Below are 22,804 nucleotides of genomic sequence, written 5' to 3'. Positions count from 1 at the left end.
GAATGAAGGAGAGGGTGATGAGTGTGAGGTGTGAAATTACTGGAAAGGATAGAAGGAAATATTGTATGCAGTGTTGGTGGTATGCTATGAATTCTGTGGTGCTATGAGTGTGGTGCTATGGGTTCTGTGGTGCTATGAATTCTGTGGTGCTATGGGTTCTGTGGTGCTATGAGTGTGGTGCTATGAATTCTGTGGTGCTATGAATTCTGTGGTGCTATGAGTGTGGTGCTATGAGTTCTGTGGTGCTATGGGTTCTGTGGTGCTATGACACAAGAACAATACCCATTCTCTCTCTCTCTCTCTCTCTCTCTCTCCACAAACTTCGGAACTAACTAGGCAAAGGGCAAGAGGCTGTATCACATTTGAGCCTTCCCAGTACACTATCTATCTGTCTATTGCCAGACGCCTCAGTCCCATAAGGGGTGGCCACAAACAAATCGCCTCCATGTCGCCCTGTCCCCTGCCATTTCACTGCCCTGCTCCCAGCTCACACCCCCCCCCTCTCTGTTATACCTCTCTCCACTCCATCCCTCCATCTCATCCTTTTTTACTATTACGCCTTAATCCCGTAAGGGGTGGCCACAAACAAATCGCCTCCATGTCGCCCTGTCCCCCACCATTTCACTGCCCTGCTCCCAGCTCACACCCCCCTCTCTCCTATACCTCTCCACTCCATCCCTCCATCTCATCCTTGGCCTCCCCCTCCCTCTCCCCCCCTCCACCTCACTTACGCCCTGGGGTATTATTCAAACATTCAAACACTGTGTCAGTATTACCGTTGTTTATTTACAGTATAGTAAGTTTATTTACATGGCATATGCTATAATTAGTGGTGGGTGGTGGCGACTATCATCCACTCACTTGATGTAGTGCTGCCTACTTCTTCCATAGCCTTTATCATTCTTTTTCTGTGCCTGTCCTCCTCTCTTCCTATTTCTCACCATCATCCACTCACTTGATGTAGTGCTGCCTACTTCTCCCTTAGCCTTTATCATTCTTTTTCTGTGCCTGTCCTCCTCTCTTCCTATTTCTCACCATCATCCACTCACTTGATGTAGTGCTGCCTACTTCTTCCTTAGCCTTTATCATTCTTTTTCTGTGCCTGTCCTCCTCTCTTCCTATTTCTCCCATCTTTCCTGTCACTTCTTATTGCTTTTCTTTCCTTTACGGGTGGCTTTACATTGAGTGACAAGCCAAATGGTTTCCTGGAAGCCAAGAAACCATTTACAACGCTGGGTGGTAACCATATAACCAAACCATACGTGCTCCCTACGTGTCAACAAGTGGGTTGGTGAAGGGTTAGTGCCCCTCCCCGTAAAACAACTAACTCAGAGTCAAATGGCCACCCCTTACGGGATTATGGCGTCTGGCAATAGATAGATAGATAGATAGATAGAAAATTGTTGAATCATACCTAGTGTGTGCTCAGCGTTTACACATTAATCCAACTCTCATGTCTCTTGTACCTTCATTTGGATGACTCTTTACAAACTATCATTACGTGAACTGCTGTATGATTGCACAGTTCTCCTCTTGCTGCTATTCAGATCTATCTATCTATTGCCAGACGCCTTAATCCCGCAAAGGGTGGCCATTTGACACTGAGTTAGTTGTTTTACAGGGAGGGGCACCAACCCTCCACCAACCCACTTGTTGACACGAAGGGAGCACGTATGGTACTGTTAAGATGCTTTTATATAAAATTATGCACTGATTTGTCTAAACTATGGATTGTGAGAGACTGATGAGGAGAGTGTGTGTGAGTGAGGTGGAGGGGGAGAGAGGGAGGGGGAGGCCAAGGATGAGATGGAGGGATGGAGTGGAGAGGTATATGAAAGAGGGGTGTGTGAGCTGGGAGCAGGGCAGTGAAATAGCAGGGGACAGGACAGTGTGGAGGTGATTTGTTTGTGGCCACCCCGTATGGGATTAAGGCGTCTGGCAATAGATAGATAGATAGATAGAAGAAAATAATGGACATTGTCAAGTAAGGGACATTGTCAAGTAAGGGACATTGTCAAGTAAGGGACATTGTCAAGTAAGGGACTGCAATATTCTTGGCTTCAGATCGGATCATTACAAGAGGATTTTCATTTATGTGGTATTTTCTGAAGGAGCGGTGAATTCTGCCTATCTATCTATTGCCAGACACCTTAATCCTGTAAGAGGTGGCCACAAACAAATCGCCTCCATGTCGCCCTGTCCCCCGCCATCTCACTGCCCTGCTCCCAGCTCACACCTTTCGTATACCTCTCCACTCCATCCCTCCATCTCATCCTTGGCCTCCCCTTGCCTCTCCCCCCCTCCACCTCACTCACACGCACTCTCCTCATCAGTCTCTCACTCTCATAGGGTTTTTCACTGTAATTCACCAGCTGTACATTGAGATGGAACTGGGAAGGTGGTTGTATCTTTGACTGTGCATGTTGGAGAAGACTGGATTGATTTGTGTGTGATGGGGGTAAGGCAGCATTAGCTAGGGATTGCTGCCGTTGTGATGATTCTTGGTATGCGGCAACATGGTCATAGTGGTCACATGGTCCGCCTCATAGTACTCCGCCTGATGTGACCCACGGCGGGTCCTCCACAGCCACTGATGGAGCCTCCCGCAGCTGGGGAACGACAACTGCCTATCCACAGCCATCGGGCTTAGGGGACCTGGAGGCATCAGAACAACAGTTTAGAGTTCAGTTAAGCTTTTACAGGCAGACTGTGCTATCTGTCTATCTGTCTATTGCCAGACGCCTTAATCCCATAAGGGGTGGCCACAAACAAATCGCCTTCCATGTCGCCCTGTCCCCTGGCATTTCACTGCCCTGCTTCCAGCTCACACCCCCCTCTCTCATATACCTCTCCACTCCATCCCTCCATCTCATCCTCAGCCTCCACCTCACTCACATACACCCTCCATATCAACAGACATACTACACAATACTGCAATACTGTAAGCAGAGCATTGCCAAGATTGGTGTAGTATCAGCTTAATATTTGTATGTATTATCCAACAGGTTACCAAAAAAAGATTGTTATGATATGGAACTAAGTCTGATTGAGGTGGGGTGAGCTTGTATGAACAGTTGATATATACAAGTACTGTATTATAATATGCCCTTGTAATAAATTTAGCTTTGTAATGGAGCAGCTTTGTGGCTAGAATGAGAAGTGGTTGGAAGTAGTCCAGGGGTCCGTTGCCTCTCCTGACATTGAAGGGCTCTACCTCCGTGCTAAGGGATCTTTGTATGCGGCATGTGTTAGGAGTGTAATGCTGTATGGTAGTGAGACCTGGGCAGTAAAGGAAGAGGATATTCACAGGCTCAAACGTACAGAAATGACAATGATTAGGTGGATGTGCAGTGCGTCCCTGAGTGCAAGGCCTGGGGTGGCTGGGTTTACGATGGAAGAGTTGAGAGGTAGGATGGGACTGGAGTGTATTGGTGTTGTGATGAGGAGAGGTAGACTGAGATGGTGTGGGCATGTGGAGAGGATGGTGGATGATAATTGGGTGCAGAAGGTGAGAAATGTTAATGTTGAGGGTAGGGTTATCAAGAGGTAGACTGAAAAAGACCTGGGACGAGGTCATTGAGTGTGACCTCAGGGTTAAGGGACTAAATAAGGAAGCTGCCAGAGATCGAGCAGCATGGAGAGCCGCCATTAGGTGACCAAGGGCAATACATGCAAGCGTGGTGGAGTCTTCAAAAACGAGACCAGTGAATCCAACAGGGCTGCTCTTTTCAGTCTGTCTCCCTCTGCTGCTGGTTACATCACTGGTTAAAACATGGAAGGCTTCACCAACTTTCAAGTATGGAAATTAGTCTTGTGAAGTATGCAAGAACTGACAGAGAGTTGCTGTACTGGAATATCCTGATGTTTTAAGTCGTTGTTGGCATGGAATTTAACACTTATTTAATTTGAGGGCTTCAGAAGCATATATAAAACATAACAGCATACTACCAAACCATGTTGAGATTTCATTAAGGTGGTATGGCATCTTTTTGGGGGGATGCACCATTGAAATTTGAAAGTTGATTGCATTTGTATGAATTATTTTTATGTTGTATAACTTATAATGGCTTCATCATACTTGCATGCATCTGCCTTTGTTACCTAATGGTGGCTCTTCACGCTGCTCGATCTCTGGCAGCCTCCCTGTTCAGTCCCTTATCCCTTAGGTCACACTGCATGCCTTCATCCCAAGTCTTTTTCGGTCTGCCTCTTGCAACTCTACCCTCGACGTTCACACCTGTCATTTTCCACATCCATTTGTCATCCTTCATCCTCTCCACATGTCCAAACATCTCAATCTGTCCCTCATCACAGCACCAATACACTCCAGTCCCATCCTTCCTCTCAACTCTTCAGTTGTAAACCTAACCCCCCAGGCCTTACATTCAAGGGCAGACTACACATCCACCTAATCATTGTCATTTCTGTACATTTGAGCCTACGAATATCCTCTTCCTTTACTGTCCAGGTCTCACTACCATACAGCATTACAGTTCTAACTCACGCCGCATACAATGATCCCTTAGCACAGAGGGAGAGCGCTCTCAATGTCAGGAGAGGCAACAGCTCCCTGAACTTCTTCCAACCACTCCTTACCCCAGCCACGGAGTTAGCTGCAGCCCCACCTCCAGTAAATAACTTGTCCCCTAAATAACAAAACTTCAACACACTCAAGAGACTCACCAGCAAGATCAATCCTTTCACGCCTGACAGTCTCCACATGCTCTCCCCACCACACTGTACACATGAAAGCAGCATTATCTCGAAGTCTACTTCTAATACCACTACATCTTTTATGCACCCACTTGCCACAAATGCTGCACAAGATGAACTTACTTCGCACACCCTTGTGGCAAACTGCACATGGCCACTATTCCTCTGCTTTGACAGTATGTGCATCTGATAAACTATGGTACATTTTATATTTCAGATTCTAAAGTTGAATTATGTGTTGTGAAAAAGTGGTGTTGGGTCTGTATAGAGGGGCAGTGTTCAGAATTTTAAAATGTCCCGTGGAACTGCATTACCTAAACCTAGAATTATGGTCTTGCCATTCTAATCACCTGTCACAACATACTGGTACTGCATGACAACAGCAGGTGACAGAGCAGGAAGTACTGCTGATGCAACTCGGCCCACCAGGACTGCCATTCCTATCTGTGCTGCATTACCATTCATTCCCACCAATGCTACCAGCCCTGACTGTTGATGTACTACCACCTGGAACTGCCTGATCCCAACCACTGATAAAAGGTACCACCGTCTGCCACTACTGGTGCTAGTCGGTGTACTGCCATCCAGTTTGTCGATGCTGCCAGAGCTAACTGTTGGTGTGCCATGATTCTATTACCAGTGCTGAGTGGACATTACAACAAGACAGCTCACCAGTACAGAAGGATATGAGGTTGCTGATGATGAGGGTCATGAGGATGCCAGTGATGCCGAAGTAGCAGTAGGAGACGTCATACACGGTCCTGCCCTCACCCCTGCCGGCACCACACCACACACCCTCAAACATTTGCATATGTAAAGAATTAAACTCACTGAATCATTACCAGGAAATAAGACCAAAGGCTGTAGTTGTGCCCGTGTGAAAGAAAAAAAAAGAAATAAGTGAATTGAGTGCCAAAATGATTGTGATATGTCTGTTGATTGTTGTTGGAAAGTTAAATGGAAGAATTATCATGGAATAAGTAAGCAATATATCAACACACTGAGTGATGAACAGGATGGCTTAACTAGTGGTTGGGGATTTCTGTCTATCTATTGCCAGACGCCTTCATCCCATACGGGGTGGCCACAAACAAATCGCCACCACGTCGCCCTGTCCCTCGCCATTTCACTGCCCTGCTCCCAGCTCAAATGTAATGGAAGAATGTGAACTGCATCTGAAAAGAACTATCTATCTATCTATTGCCAGACGCCTCAATCCCGTACAAGGTGGCCACAAACAAATCGCCTCCACGTCGCCCTGTCCCCCGCCATTGTTTATAAAGGCTGCAACATGCCTGCCTGCGTTAAATTTGGTCATCTAATAGCAGCTCTCCACACTGCTCAATCTCTGGCAGCCTCCCTAATCAGTCCCTTTTCCCTGAGGATTTGGGAAAAGCATATGCCAAGGTAATCAGTGGGGTATAGGGAAGGTTTGGTGTGCGTATGGTATGGACAGAAAGCCACTGATTACTGTTAAGAGTTTTTATATTGGCAGTCAAGCTTGTGTAGGGGTGTCATAAGTGAGTGGTTTGATATCTGTGTTAAAGTGTGAAGGAGCGTTGTGGTGTGGATGTGATAGGAAGCGTTAGGAGAAACACACTGAGGTGGTTTGGCCATGTGGAGAGGATGGAGAGTGAGAGACTGACGAGGAGAGTGTATGTGTATGTGGAGTTACGTGGAGAGACTGACTGACAAATGAGGAAGTGAAGGAGCGTTGTGGTGTGGATGTGGATGTGATAGGAAGCGTTAGGAGAAACACACTGAGGTGGTTTGGCCATGTGGAGAGGATGGAGAGTGAGAGACTGATGAGGAGAGTGTATGTGAGTGAGGTGGAGGGGGAGAGAGGGAGGGAGAGGCCAAGGATGAGATGGAGGGATGGAGTGGAGAGGTATATGGGAGAGAGGGGTGTGAGCTGGGAGCAGGGCAGTGAAATGGCGAGGGACAGGGCGACATGGAGGCGATTTCTTGTGGCCACCCCGTATGGGATTAAGGCGAGAGAGAGAGAGAGAGAGACAGAATGAGATAAGTATATGTAATGTACTCAGGGCTCTTCAATACACATACCATATATTGTGTATGGACGGGTGTATTACTGAAAAAAAAAAAGTCAGGCTATTGAGAGAGGGTTTAGGACAGAATGAGTCATGGAGGGTGGATGTGCGGAGTTTTGTGAATGTAAACATCGTGATCTGGAGGCATGTGTGAATGAGGGCAGAGTGATGGTTGCTGAGGGGGAAGGTGATGTACAGTGTGATGTGATGGGGAATGCCTCTCCCCCCCTCCACCTCACTCATATACACTCTCCTCATCAGTCTCTCACTCTCCATCCTCTCCACATAGCCAAACCACCTCAGTGTGTTTCTCCTAACGCTTTCTATCACATCCACATCCACACCACAACGCTCCTTCACTTCCTCATTTGTCAGTCTGTCTCTGCACGTAACTCCACACACACATACACTCTCCTCGTCAGTCTCACGCTCACCATCCTCTCCACATGACCAAGCCAGGTGCTGATGTGAAACAGGAATGATTATGGAGGCTATGCTAAAGGACCAAATGAGGGAGTTTGAGTGCCACAGTAACATTGAGTGCAAGATTGGTGTGGAATGAAAAGCCTGGAGTCAGTACTGTAGAAATGAAGGTTTTGGGGAATGAGTGTGGAGTGTGGATAGGATGAGAAATAGTGCGAGTCATGAGGGATGTGGAATGAGGAATGGTATGGAGTGTAGAGAGTGGCTTTAGATGATATGGTAGAGGATGGACTGACGAGGAGAGTGTATGTGAGTGAGGTGGAGGGGGGGAAGAGAGAGGGGGAGGCCAAGGATGAGATGGAGGGATGGAGTGGAGAGGTGTATGAGAGAGGGGTGTGTGTGTGAGCTGGGAGCAGGGCAATGAAATGGCGGGGGACAGGGCGACATGGAGGCGATTTGTTTGTGGCCACCCCTTACGAGATTAAGGCGTCTGGCAATAGATAGATAGATAGATGTAAATAGTGTAGTCTATCTATCTATTGCCAGACGCCTCAATCCCGTTTGGGGTGGCCACAAACAAATCGCCTCCAAGTCGCCCTGTCCCCCGCCATTTCACTGCCCTGCTCCCAACTCACACCCCCTCTCTCATATACCGCTCCCCCCCATCCCTCCATCTCATCCTCGGCCTCCCCCTCCCTCTTCCCCCCTCCACCTCACTCACATACACTCTCTTCGTCAGTCTTTCACCCTCCATCCTCTCCACATGGCCAAACAACCTCAGTGTGTTTTTCATAACGCTTCCTATCACATCCACATCCACACCACAACGCTCCTTTATATCTTCATTCGTCAGCCTGTCTTTCCACGTGACTCCACAGGCTCCTCTTAAATAACTCATTTCCACTGCTCTCACTCTTGACTTGTGTCCTTCCAACAATGTCCAAGCTTCACTTCCGTACGTTAGAGTTGGTATCACAATACTGTCATGTTGTAACTTTTTCACTTCCATGCTCACTTCCCTGTTTCTTATCACTGCTTTCAAAGAACCAGCAACCTTTCTTCCCTGCTGTACCCTTTCAAGCACTTCACCCTCCAAACCTCCATCCTTACTCATCACACTACCCAAGTACTTAAACGTACTCACATTTTCCAATTCCTCACCATCCAACCTCGCTGTACATTCACTAACCTCACCTCTCTCAAAGACCATCACTTTACTCTTCCCTACATTCACCTTTAGATTCCGTTTGTTACACACTCTCCCAATCTCATCCACCAAGCCTTGCAGCTCCCCTTCGTCTTCATTCAACAACACAGTATCATCTGCAAACAGCAGTACAGGGAGTTTCCAAACACTATCCTCTCTCACCAGGGCCACTCCAACATCCACTACCCTTCCTTGTACCTCTTTTATTACCCCATCCATGTACAGATTGAACAACCATGGAGACATGACACATCCCTGTTTCAAACCAACTTTCAAAGAGAAAAATTCACTTAGTTCACCATCCACACGCACTGCAGCCTTCGCACCATCGTACATACTCTTCACAGCATTCAACAACTTCCCATCTACTCCATATATTCTTAACACTTTCCACAATCCTTGTCTATCCACCCTGTCATATGCTTTCTCCAAATCCATGAAAGCCGCATACAACTTCTTTCCCTTCTCTAGAAACTTTTCCACTAAAGATCTAAGAATGAATATCTGATCTACACAACCTCTTCCCTTCCTAAAGCCTCCTGTTCTTCTCCAACTAATTTCTCTGTTCTTTCTCTAACTCTGTCTATAAGTATCCTACCATACACTTTTCCTATTATACTAAGAAGACAAATACCCCTATGATTACCACACACTTCTTTTTCCCCTTTTCCTTTGTACAAGGGAATAATTATACCTGACTTCCAATCCTCCGGGACTCTACCTTCCTCCCAGGCCAATCTGCACATCTTCCACATCCATTCTCTACTATCTCTCCCCCATGCTTCAGCATTTCACCACACACTCCATCAATTCCTGGGGCTTTCCCTGATTTAACTTTCTTCATTGCTTCCACAACTTCTATCCTACTGATTTCTTCCTGTCTTCTCACCTCCCTCCTCCTCCCAGCCATTCCCCAGCCACTTATACTCGCATTACTTCCATCCTCTACGTTCAACAATTCCTTAAAGTGTTCTCTCCATCTGTTCACTTTTTCTCCCTTCTCCACTAGTAATCTACCATTTTTATCTTTCACTCCCCTGCTAACTTCACTTCCACCCTGTCTTACTCTTTTCACTTCTCTCCAGAACATTTTCTTACAGTCCCTCCACTTTACACTCAAATTCCTTCCAAATTCCTCATCCACTCTCTTCTTACTCTCTCTTACTAATCTTTTCACCTCTCTCTTTCTTTCCACATATAACTCTCTCTTCCGCCTCTCAACTTCTTCCACACCCCTATTTCTCATCCATTCATTGTATGCTTTCTTCTTTTGTGCCACAGCCTGTCTCACCTCTTCAGTCCACCACGCTGATCCTTGCACCCCCCTCCGTCTTCTCTTCCTTCCACACACCACATCACATGCTGCACATATTTCTTCTGTAAATATCTTACACACACCTTCCACGTCTCCCATCTGCTCCAATTCATATTTTCCCAATCCTTCCTCCACTTCTCTCTTATACTCTGCCTTTTTCTCATCCTCTTGTAACCTTTCCACTCTCCTTGCAACTACTCCTTCCTCTCGTCTTTCCCTTCTTCTATTCCTCCATCTTACTTGCATTCTAATTCTGGCCACCACCAAGTAGTGGTCAGAAAGTCCACTCCCCCAACCTCTATAAACTCTTGCATCCTTTACACATCTTCGCATCCTTTCATCCACACACACATAATCAATCATTGCCTTCCTTTCATTCAGTTCACCACCCACCCTTCTCATCACTCGCCATGTATACCTGTGGATCATTTTATGCCTGAAGAGGGTATTGGCTATCACCAACCCCCTCCCAGCACAAATGTCCACTAACGCACTCCCATTCTCATCTATCTCAGCAGGCACACCCCACTCACCAACTATTCCATCCACCTTCACATTCCCAACTTTACCATTCATATCACCAATCAAAAACACTCTCTCATTCCTTCCAAACTTTTCCATGCACACTTCTACATTTGTCCAGAACTCTTCTCTCACTCTTCTAGCACGATCTTGCGTTGGCGCATACACACATACAATCGCCCACATTTGTATTCCAACTTTCAACTTTACCCACACAATCCTTGACCCAACTGATCCATACTGTCTTATGCTCCTCTTCCATCTTTTACTCACAACTATACATACTCCTTCCTTTGCCCTCTCATTCTCACCTACTCCTGCACATATACCCCATCCATACTCCCATTCTCTCACACTTTCTCCTCTCCATTTTGTTTCAGTTATTCCACATACATCCACTTTCGCACCCTCAAGCACCTGGACAATCTCTCTCTCTCTTTCACCTCATCATTCGCTCCTCTTACATTCCATGTACTCATTACCAAGTCCTTTGTCCGGTCCTGGGTCGTCATCGTTTGGTCAGTCCTTGTCCGAGGCTTCTTGTTTGTTTTTTTAGTTAGTTGTTTTCCGGGAAGGGGCACTAACCCTCCGCCAACCCTTTTAGTCGCCTTTTACGACAAGCAGGGATACTGGGGGAGTATTCTTGAAAACCCCCCTACCCCCAGGGGGCAAATAGTGTAGTGAAAAGGATAAATCTGTTTCAACATGAAGGTTGGAGGAGGTGTGGAAGACGAAGAAGGTGGATGTTATGGTGAAGGGGTGTGTGAGGAAGTGAAGTATGGAGGTTGACAAGGCTAGGAAGCTGACAGGGGAGAGGATGGATGTAAACAGTATAGTGAAAAGGGTATATCTCTTTCAGGGTGAAGGTTGGAGGTGTGGAAGACGAAGAAGGTGGATGTTATGGCGAAGGAGTGTGTGAGGAAGTGAGGCATGGAGGTTGACAAGGCTAGGAACTTGACAGGGGATTGAGCTGCATGAAAGAATCTTGTATTAACGTATGACTCAGTTTGGCACCTCTTTTTACGATGTGATGTGACAGTCAGGAGAGTGGTTCTTGCTGGTAAGTAAGGTGAAGTACGAAAGACTGAGGATGAGGTGGAGGGATGGAGTTGAGAGGCATATGAGGGAGGGGGAAGTGAGTTGGGGGGAGGGCAGTCAAATTGTGGGTGACAGTACGACTTCGAGGCGTTTTGTCTGCGGCCACCCTTTGCGGGATTAGGGCGTCGGGGTATAGATAGATAGATAAATAGACATAAGTGTGGAAAGTTATGTCTGTGATGTGGAGTCAGGATTCCAGGAGCTTGAATGGTGAGTGAATGAGTATGTGGCTCATTTAACTAGGCATTCTCTTGATTAGTCCTCCTCCTGCCATTTTTCTTTCTTGCCCTCTGACCCTGTCCCACCACATCCTTGGTTGGGAAAAAAAATGTTGGGATGATGATGATGATGATGATGATGATGATGATGATGAAGCTCCAGACAACTAAGAGGTACAGCAAGAGAGCGTAACATCTTCTCGTGCTCTACTTATTGTCAAAAAGGAATTTCATGAGTAGTTCTCTTGTTGAATGATGTTGCATCCCTCCATCCATCATCCAATCCTATGTTGCCCCATGAGGAGCGTAGGAGCCCAGGGCTAGGCAAGTTGGTCCTGACATTTAAGATGAGAGTGACCAGCCTCACTCATCCCTGAGTGGCATTGTGTCAACAGTAAACCCCAACCATCCCTTGGATATAAACCTTCACCGGCTCAATCCGATTGGAGCGCCTTAATTACCCACTAAACCACCAGGCTCCATGATTTGGTTATATGGTTACCACCCAGCGTAGTAAATGGTTTCCTGGTGTACGGGAAATTATTTGAATGATGTTACCAAAACGAAATACTTGTAGTTAAAGAGAAAGTTTCCTGTTTGGCGACACTGTTTGTTAACCTGGTAGCATCAGGTGCCATGGTGGTGAAGTCTGCAGTCAGGTCAGTGGTGAGGTTGGTGCTGAGTGTGGCGGTGGTGATGTTGCTGACGAAGGCGATGGTGGAGGCGTTGACAGGCTGGAGGAGGTTCTCATGGCAGCCGCCAACAGAGAGGGGGAGGTGGGCAGGGTGTCCTCCCCCCCGCAGGAACTTGCCCACCACCACCCACACGTTGTAGCAGAGGGCCACCAGGAAGCCCGACACTGCTCCCTGTTGATTGTGGTTGGGTCTGGTGAATCTGTGTGGGTTTGTGTGGATATGTGTTGATGTAGTTACTGGCGTGTGTTACAATGTTTGGCCATGTGGAGAGGATGGAGAGTGAGAGACTGATGAGGAGAGTGTATGTGAGTGAGGTGGAGGGGGGAAGAGGAAAGGGGAGCTCAAGGATGAGATGGAAAGAGTGGAGAGGTATGTGAGAGAGCGGGGTGTGACCTGGGAGCAGGGCAGTGAAATGACGGGGGACAGGGCGACGTGGAGGTGATTTGTTTATGACCACCCCATATGGGATTAAGGTCTAGCAATAGATAGATAGATTCCCAGCAGACTGTCTATCTATCTATCTACTGCCAGATGCCTTAATCCTGTAACGAGTGGCCACAAACAAATCGCCTCCATGTCGCCCTGTCCCCCGCCATTTCACTGCCCTGCTCCCAGCTCACACCCCTCTCTCTCATATACCTCTCCACTCCATCTCATCCTTTTTGACTATTACGCCTTAATCCCGTAAGGGGTGGCCACAAACAAATCGCCTCCATGTCGCCCTGTCCCCCGCCATTTCACTGCCCTGCTCCCAGCTCACACCCCTCTCTCTCATATACCTCTCCACTCCATCTCATCCTTTTTTACTATTACGCTTTAATCCCGTAAGGGGTGGCCACAAACAAATCGCCTCCATGTCGCCCTGTCCCCCGCCATATCACTGCCCTGCTCCCAGCTCACACACCCCCTCTCTCATATACCTTTCCACTCCATCCCTCCATCTCATCCTTTCTGACTAACACGCTCCTCATGAGACAACGTAGGACTGGATGATGAAGTAATAAGGGATATATGGAGAGTGTAAGGCTGTGGACATGTGGAGAGAATGGAGAATGAGAGACTGACTAGGAGGGTGTATGTAGGTGAAGTGGAGGGAGGGGGGGACTGAGGATAAGGTGGAATGAAGAAGTGAAGGAATGTTGTGGGGTGGATGTGGATGTGGCTGAGAAGATTAGGAGAAATACACTGAGGTGGTTTGGACATGTGGAGAAAATGGAGAATGAAAGACTGACTAAGAGGGTGTATGTAGGTGAAGTGGAGGGAGGGAGAGGGAGGGGTAGACCGAGGATGAGGTGGAGGGATGGAGTGGAGAGGTATATGAGGGAGGGGGGGGAGGGCAGTCAAATGGTGGGTGACGGCGACTTGGAGGCGTTTTGTTTGTGGCCACCCCTTACGGGATAACGTAGGATATAGAGGGATGGAGTGGAGAGGTATATGAGATAGGGGGGGGGTGTAAGCTGAGATCAGAGCAATGAAATGGCCGGGGACAGGGCGACATGGAGGCGATTTGTTTATGGCCACCCCTTACAGGATAACGTAGGATTTAGACGATGAATAATAAGACTGGAGAGTGCGAACCCTTGCCCACCTTTGTGTTTACCCAGGGTGTACTCATACCAGCCAGGAAGATACCCAGCATCGGCCCCATGACGGCTCCTGAGATGCTGGCGATGACGTGGAAGATGTTGCCGAGGTTGCCCGCCAGCACCCCCACACAGATGCCAGACACGCCCATCACCACAGCTGCCGCAAACACACACCATCAGTAACCTAGGGACTCGGGGCTGTTCGGCCAGACTGCCTAGGGAACAACTACTACTACTACTACTACTACAAGTGTTACAAAATTAGTGGGTAATTACGGCGCTCCAATCGGACTGAGCCGGTGCAGGTTTATATCCAAGGAATGGTTGGGGTTTATTGCTCACTTAATGCCACTCAGGGATGAGTGAGGCTGGTCACTCTCATCTTGCATGTCAGGACCAACTTGCCTAGCCCCGGGCTTCTACGTTCCTCTTGGGGCAACGTAGGATTGGATATTAGATGGATAACATAATGTCTACCAGGATGTAAGGAAAATGTTTGGCAGTACGCTATGCTGATGTTATACTCCGGTTCCTTTGTATAAAATTATCAGCGCCGTGGACAACATGCAGTGCTGAGAGTGTATTGATAACAGGAGGAATGAATTTTAAAGTTTATGGATCCCACAAAACTGCTGAACTATTGCTGATGACATGAGAAGAAAGCCTTACATATCAGCTTGAGGACCCTGGTGGCTGCGGCATCGGACATCCTGCTGAAGTATGGAATGTCCTTCAGAAAATCCTCCCACAGCAGGCAGGCCATAGAGTTGCCGTTACTGGACAGCGAACTGTGTGGAGAGTGGGACAGTGTTTGGTAAGTATGAATGTGGTGTTTGAAAAGGAAATTATCCCTCGAGCTGGACCTTATTAGATCATATAGCCCCGCTAGGTGACAGGAGGGTGTTACATCTCTCGGCATGGCAGCTACCAGGCGTGGCTCGAACTCATGACCCCCCGGTCCCGAGTCCAACACTTTACCACTGTGCCACCCTGCCCCCGTGTGTTGTTTGATACATACATAGATGACAACTTTATCAAGAAATTTATTATATATATTTATTTTTTCTTGCATGACTAGTGTAAGTAAATGCTAAAGTTTGAAATGTGGAGAATAGTCACTTGCAGAGGAAGGCTGATGTGTGCTGTGAAAGCTGTGATAGGGAGAGGGAACTGGAACAAAATGGCTGCAAGAGAACTTCAGAAAGGAGTAGTAGGCTCAGTATTGTCATGTGGATAGAAGAAAATGACGATAGTCCTGTAAGCCAAGAAATCATTTACAAAGCTGGGTGGTAACCATATAACCAAACCATACGTGCTGCCTACGTGTCAACAAGTGGGTTGGTGGAGGGTTAGTGCCCCTCCCCGTAAAACAAGTAACTCAAAGTCAAACGGCCACCCCTTACGGGATTATGGCGTCTGGCAATAGATAGATAGAATATTAAAAACAAAAAACAAAAAAAGTAAGTGATATATTGAGAAATGGACTAATATATCGTTGGATCAATAGGATAAGAACTGATGCACCTGAAAACAGAAGCACATTGGAGCTGTTTCCTCCATGAACTGTAGACTGCCTCTGGTGTGACGACATGGAACACTTATATTTTTGGGTGGTGTGGATGTGATAGGAGGCGTTAGGAGAAACACACTGAGGTGGTTTGGCCATGTGGAGAGGATGGAGAGTGAGAGACTGACGAGGAGAGTGTATGTGAGTGAGGTGGAGGGGGGGAGAGGGAGGGGGAGGCCGAAGATGAGATGGAGGGATGGAGTGGAGAGGTATATGAGAGAGGAGGTGTGAGTTGGGAGCTGGGCAGTGAAATGGCGGGGGACAGGGTGACATGGAGGCGATTTGTTTGTGGCCACCCCATACGAAATTAAGGCATCTGGCAATAGATAAATAGATAGATAGGAAAGTACATGGACAGTAGATGATGGGGGAATGAGATACGGCAGTTCAAACTAGAGATACAATATGATCTTTCCAATATAAACCCCAAGCATGTTCAAGGATGATGCAGGATTGAGTGATGCAAGAGTGACGATACAGGATGTGAGAGGGATGGATAGTGATGATGGATGTGGGTGATGATAAACGATGTGAGTGTGATGAGGAAGGGTGTGAGTGATGATGGATGTGAGAGTGATGATAAAGGATGGTGATGATGGGTGTGAGAGTGATGATGGGTGTGAGAGTGATGATAAAGGATGGTGATGATGGGTGTGAGAGTGATGATAAAGGATGGTGATGATGGGTGTGAGAGTGATGATAAAGGATGGTGATGATGGGTGTGAGAGTGATGATAAAGGATGGTGATGATGGGTGTGAGAGTGATGATAAAGGATGGTGATGATGGGTGTGAGAGTGATGATAAAGGATGGTGATGATGGGTGTGAGAGTGATGATAAAGGATGGTGATGATGGGTGTGAGAGTGATGATAAAGGATGGTGATGATGGGTGTGAGAGTGATGATAAAGGATGGTGATGATGGGTGTGAGAGTGATGATAAAGGATGGTGATGATGGGTGTGAGAGTGATGATAAAGGATGGTGATGATGGGTGTGAGAGTGATGATAAAAGATGTGAGTGATGATAAAGGATGTGTGAGTGATGATGCATGTGAGAGTGATTATGAATGAGTGATGATGGATGTGAGAGTGATGATAAGAGAGATGATGATAGCTGCTGATAAGACAAGGAAGGCCCACTACATCACCCACCTAAGGACGCCTCCATAGACGGCCGCCACAAAGACCCCGGGAACGCCAGTGAGGTGACCCAGCTTCTGCATGACCAGGTAAGGGATGACCTGGTCGGGCTTCTGTATCCTGCCTGAGGCCAAGGGATCGCAGTCTCTGAAGGCGGCATAGGCAACCAGGCCGGAGAAGTAGAACAGACCCCACAGGAGCCACACCCCCACGGCGAAAGAGATGACCAGCCTGTGGGAAAGACATGTAAATTAACACACACACACACACACACACACACACACACACACACACACACACACACACACACACACACACACACACACAGAGCCAAAGAAATGACTAGCCTTTGGGAAAAACACGTAACAAGCATCAGATGGTACTAACAGGAGTAAAACACCCACACCAGCCACACACCCACGGCAAAAGAGATTCCCAATTTCTAGTAAAAACAAGAGGCTTACGAGGCCCATATATATTAAACACTAGTTATTTGAGAGGAGCATATGGAGTTACATTGAGAGACAGACTGACAAATGAGGAAGTGAAGGAGCGTTGTGGTGTGGATGTGGATGTGATAGGAAGCGTTAGGAGAAACACACTGAGGTGGTTTGGCCATGTGGAGAGGATGGAGAGTGAGAGACTGACGAGGAGAGTGTATGTGTGTGGAGTTACATGGAGAGACAGACAGGCAAATGAGGAAGTGAAGGAGCGTTGTGGTGTGGTGTGGATGTGATAGGAAGCGTTAGGAGAAACACACTGAGGTGGTTTGGCCATGTGATGAGGATGGAGAGTGAGAGACTGACGAAGAGAGTGTATGTGTGTGTGGAGTTACTTGGAGAGACAGACTGACAAATGAGGAAGTGAAGGAGCTTTGTGGTGTGGATGTGGATGTGGTAGGAAGCGTTAGAAGAAACACATGAAGGTGGTTTGGTCATGTATAGAGGATGGAGAGTGAGAGACTGACAAGGAGAGTGTATGTGAGTGAGGTGGAGGGGTAGAGAGGGAGAGGGAAGCCAAGGATGAGATGGAGGGATGGAGTGGAGAGGTATATGAGAAAGGCGCGTGTGAGCTGGGAGCAGGGCAATGAAATGGCGGGGGACAGGGCGACATGGAGGTGAGTTGTTTGTGGCCACCCCTTACGGGATTAAGGCGTCTGGCAATAAATAGACAGATAGATAGGTAGGTAGATAGATAGATGGATAGACAGAGATATAAACAAGGGCATCTAACCTTTGAGCCGTAGCGAGGTTGCCGATTGACGCAAATCTCTGGTAGCTGGGCTGGTTGATGCCGATGACCTCCAAGGTGAAGTAGAATCCAAGGACCGTGGTGGACCAGAAGGTGTGACGCACGAAGGGGCTTGTGTTCATGCTGGGGCAGAAACGGGAGGCTGTAGTGCGTCCTGTTACTGTCTATCTATCTATCTATCTATCTATTGCCAGTCGCCTGAATCCCATAAGGGGTGGCCACAAATAAATCACCTCCATGTCGCCCTGTCCCCCGCCATTTCACAGCCCTGCTCCCAGCTCACACCCCCCTCTCTCATATACCGCTCCACTCCATCCCTCCATCTCATCCTCGGCCTTTTACTGTACAGTCATATATATATTTTTTCTCCTTATAACTCCAGTGTCGTTGAATATTATAAACCTAACTCTAATATTGGCTCTTAAAATGACTACTGTGTGGTTATTTTTATTTAATTCTGTGTCGTTGATATTTTATGAAGCTGACTCGAATAAATGGGTTTTATATGTGCGCAAAATGACAGTAGATTTAGTGAAAGTAAATGCACGCCATAGTATCTCTTCTCAACACACACACACACACACACACGCGCAGGAAGAGAGACAGACAGACAGACAGAGACAGAGACAGACACAGGAAGAGAGACAGAGAGGCAGACAGAGAGAGAGATTAAATTCAGTGCTTCACGTTTAAAATTCAAACTCATTCATTTTTACATGACTCAAACGGTACTCCCACTGCACATTCTGGCACTTTCCGTCACACACACACACACGCACACGCACGCACACAGGAAGAGAGAGAGAGAGTTGTGCTTCACGGTTAAAATTCAAACATACTCATTTTCACACGAATCAAACGGTACTCCCACTGCTCATTCTGACACTTTCCGTCACACACACACACACACGCACACAGGAAGTGAGAGAGAGAGAGAGAGAGTTGTGCATCACGGTTAAAATTCAAACATACTCATTTTCACACGATTCAAACGGTACTCCCACTGCTCATTCTGGCACTTTCGGTCATTTGAAATTTAAACTACTGGTGACTCACTTGAAGAACTCTATCCTGGCGCCCTGGTCAGCGATGGTCCAGACCCTGCCCAGACCGATTTCCTGGCAGCAGATGATGACCACGAGCAGCACCCCGCCGAACATGAGCAGCGTCTGCATCACGTCAGTATACACCACCGCCTTCACACCGCCCTGCAAACCACACAGCTCCGTTCGTTAAGGAAGCTCCCGAACACCTTTTCCTATGCGATTTATTTTGCTTAACCTTGACACCACACAGCTCTGTCGGTTAAGCTCCATAACACCTTTTCCTATGCGATTTATTTTGATTAACCTTGACACCACCCTGCAAACCACACAGCTCCGTTCGTTAAGGAAGCTCCCTAACGCCATTTCCTAAGCGATTTATTTTGCTTATTACATCTAACATTTGCAACCACAGCCCCGTCGGTTAAGGAAGCCCCCCCACGCCTTTTCCTAAGCGATTTATTTTGCTTATTACATCTAACACTTACAACCACAGCCCCGTCGGTTAAGGAAGCTCCCTAACGCCTTTTCCTAAACGATTTAGTTTGCATATTACATCTTACTGTACACAACCTTCACACCCTGCAACCACACAGCCCCGTCGGTTAAGGAAGCTCCCTAAGACCTTTTCCTAAGCGATTTCTTTTGCTTAATACATCTTACTGTCCACGACCTCACAGCCCCGTTGGTTAAGGAAGCTCCCTAACGCCTTTTCCTAAGCGATTAATGTTGCTTATTACATCTTACTGTCCACGGCCTTCACACCCTGCAACCACACAGCCCCGTTGGTTAAGGAAGCTGGATCTAAGGAGGCACTGATAAACCTGAGTGAATCAAATTGGCATAATCCACAATGTACCAAGTTTAAGTGAACGCAAAGGACCAAACTTAAGATGAACCTGATTTGATTTGAATTTCCGTCAACTCCTCTAACGGTCCAGCCACACTTGCTCCAGACACGTGATCGACGGGAAGACCTAAGGCTCAGGGTCCTCGCTCAGCAACCACCCCACCTGACATCACTTTCCCCCTCATGACTCGCCTCTCGCATTAAGAGGAAAGCAGGGGCCAGCATCTCCAGGCTCAGTCGATCGAGGAGCGAGTTGCAGAGGACTCACGCTCCGCAACCTGGTATGCAACAGCTGCCAACTATGAGTCCCTCTCCGCCCCACCTCGCACACCCAACTCGCTCATCGTGCTTCTACGTCGCCTGAGGATGGGCTACCCCTGCTTCTCAATTAACAGGGAGGAATCCTGAACCCTGCCCCCACTGCCACCAACTCGAGGAGTGGCCGCTACATCATTATTTGTTCGACTGCCCCGCCACAGCAGCCCTTCGCTCTGCTCTAAGAGGCAGAATCATAAGAAGAATGTCTGCCTCGGATACAGCCGCCGAGATGGTCGCCGTATCCCCCACCTCAGCCCTCCTTGATGCTGTATCCACTTATCCTGCCCCTCCATAGCCGTGCCTAACCCGCTGCTTCGTTTCATCTCGCCGATCACATATTTCGAGCAAGTCTGGCCGTACACTGTGGCTGTCTCGCTGATCCCCGCCTTGCCACTCACCACAGAGATGTAGAAGGTGCACACGAGGCCCATAAGCACGATGGAGCCGAGAACAGAGAGGCCGGTGACGGTGGAGAGGGCGAGGGAGGGCGCGTAGAGGCACACGCCCATATAGATGAACATCACTATGAGCTGACACATGGTGCCCAGCAGACGCACAGCCCGCGACCTGAACCGCAGCTCAAGGTACTGTGACGTAAAGACATGGCCTTTATAAAGTGGAGTGAGGTGTTTTATTACTATTATTATTATTATTATTGTTGTTGTTGCTGTTGTTGTTTTGTTGTTGTTATTAGTAGTAGTAGTAGTAGTAGCAGTAGTAGTAGTAGTAGTAGTGATGGTGGTGGTGGTGGTAGAGGTGGTGATATTATTATTATTATTATTATTATTATTACTAGTAGTAGCAGTAGTAGTAGTAGTAGTAGTGGTGGTGGTGGTGGTAGGGTGGTGGTGGTAGAGGTGGTGATATTATTATTGTTATTATTATTAGTAGTAGTAGTAGTAGTAGTAGTAGCAGAAAAGAGTAGGCCTATGGCATATTAGACCCAGTTAGAGGGGGAGAGAGGGAGGGGAAGGCCAAGGATGAGATGGAGGGATGGAGTGGAGAGGTATAGGAGAGAGGGGTGTGTGAACTGGGAGCAGGGCAGTGAAATGGCGGGGGACAGGGTGACGTGGAGGCGATTTGTTTGTGGCCACCCCGTATAAGGGATTAAGGCGTCTGGCAATAGATAGATAGATAGATAGAGTGACAAGAGCGAAGCCCAAACACTTACCTGGCTAATGGACACAAGACGGAGGTCGTAGAAAAGGGGAAGAGTGAGCTGGTGGGTGACGATGCTGCCCAGAATCACGCCCAGCAGTGTCACCCCCAGCTGAGACCCATGTAAGTACACTTCAGTGGGATTCCCTGAAGTAGAATAAGGATGAGGTTGAAATGTGTTAAGGGAAAGACTTTGAGAGAATGGGAGACTGACTAGGAGAGTGTATGTGAGTGAGGAGGAGGGGGAGACCAAGGATGAGGTGGAGGGATGAAGTGGAGAGGATGGAGAATTAGAGACTGACAAGGAGAGATGTCCATTGCTTCATTTTTTTTGCCATTAACATTCTGCTTTGACTTGGTGGATTGTCATGTTAAATCGCTGAAAGACATGTGTTTGGGAGAATGTATAGGAGTTTGTTGCATCAGTCGTGTTGTTGAATGATGAGAGAGAGAGAGAGAGAGAGAGAGAGAGCAGTGTGGTGTGGTGCCTCTTCATGCACTTAGGTAGGTAGGTAAGTAGGTAGGCAGAGAGAGAGAGAGAGAGAGAGAGAGAGAGAATTAGTATGGTGTGGGGCCTGTTGATGCACTTAGGTAGGTAGGTAAGAAGGTAGGTAGGTAGGTAGAGAGAGAGAGAGAGAGACTAACCTAGAATGGATATAGCTGAGATGATAAAGAGAGAGAGAGAGAGAGAGAGAGAGAGAGAGAGAGAGAGAGAGAGAGACAGACAGACAGACAGACAGACAGACAGAGACAGACAGACAGACTAACCTAGTATAGATATAGCAGTGTTGATGCCACCAAGGAGAGAGAGACAGACAGAGACACAGACACAGACAGACAGAGAGACTAACCTAGTATGGATATAGCTGAGATGATGCCGCCAAGGAGGGACAGTGCCACAGGGAAGGGTGTCATGGCGCCACTCCCCAGCAAGTACTCCTGCGTGGACTCCCTGCCGCGGCTCCTGTAGGCAGTCCACACCCCGATGCCCACGGACACCGCCAGCATGAGGCTAAACAGGGCATAATCCACGGCGGTGAAGTGCTCAGAGGCGTGACTTTCATCTGCTCCAGACGCCATCGCTGCTTTGCTCCACCACCGACGCTGCTGGCAAGAAAAACGGTATTATTTTTGAATATGGACGGTTAGTAATCTTTTGTACGTTATTTCAAACTCCTGGCCATCCTCCTTTCGGGACTTTAAAAGCTTTGCCATTGCACTTGACATCTCAATGGCTTACGATCGAGTCTGGCATAAATCTTTAATTTCCAAACTGCCCTCCTACGGTTTCTATCCTTCTATCTGTGCCTTCATCGCTAGCTTCCTTTCTGGTCGTTCTAAAGCCGCTGTTGTAGACGGCCATCGTTCTTCTCCTAGATCTATAAACAGTGGTGTTCCTCAGGGCTCTGTCCTATCACCAACTCTCTTCCTTTTATTCATCAATGACCTAAGCTGTACATCTAACCCTATCCACTCATACGCTGATGACTCCACCCTTCACCTTTCCATTCGGTTCCCGCAACGCCCATCTCAGCAGTTACTTCAACAAACAAGGGATGAGGCTATGGCACACCTAATGTCTGACTTGGCTCGTATCTCTGACTGGGGTAAAAATAATCTGGTTGTTTTTAATGCATCTAAGACTCAGT

At 47.6% G+C, this 22,804-nt stretch overlaps 1 protein-coding gene across 1 annotated transcript; it reads right to left on the bottom strand.

Moving 5' to 3' along the window:
- Positions 1–2,473: 2,473 nt before the first annotated feature.
- LOC145406330 (sodium-coupled monocarboxylate transporter 1-like) lies at positions 2,474–22,235 on the bottom strand. The gene is made up of 11 exons (XM_080277492.1): positions 22,007–22,235; positions 21,169–21,302; positions 20,396–20,584; positions 18,843–18,994; positions 17,769–17,909; positions 16,548–16,766; positions 14,498–14,616; positions 13,831–13,985; positions 12,150–12,413; positions 5,386–5,479; positions 2,474–2,655 (listed from the first exon to the last, which is right to left on the bottom strand). Exons 1-11 carry the CDS (start codon positions 22,233–22,235, stop codon positions 2,474–2,476), a joined length of 1,878 nt encoding a protein of 625 aa, XP_080133618.1.
- Between the last annotated feature and the right edge of the window lie 569 nt (positions 22,236–22,804).

This window comes from Coenobita brevimanus, chromosome 70, assembly GCF_032717465.1.
Source record: "Coenobita brevimanus isolate Jiangsu-jjx chromosome 70, ASM3271746v2, whole genome shotgun sequence".
Taxonomy (NCBI): Eukaryota; Metazoa; Arthropoda; class Malacostraca; order Decapoda; family Coenobitidae; genus Coenobita; species Coenobita brevimanus.
Note: the sequence above shows the minus strand (reverse complement) of the source record. Positions and strands in the feature narration are given on the sequence as shown.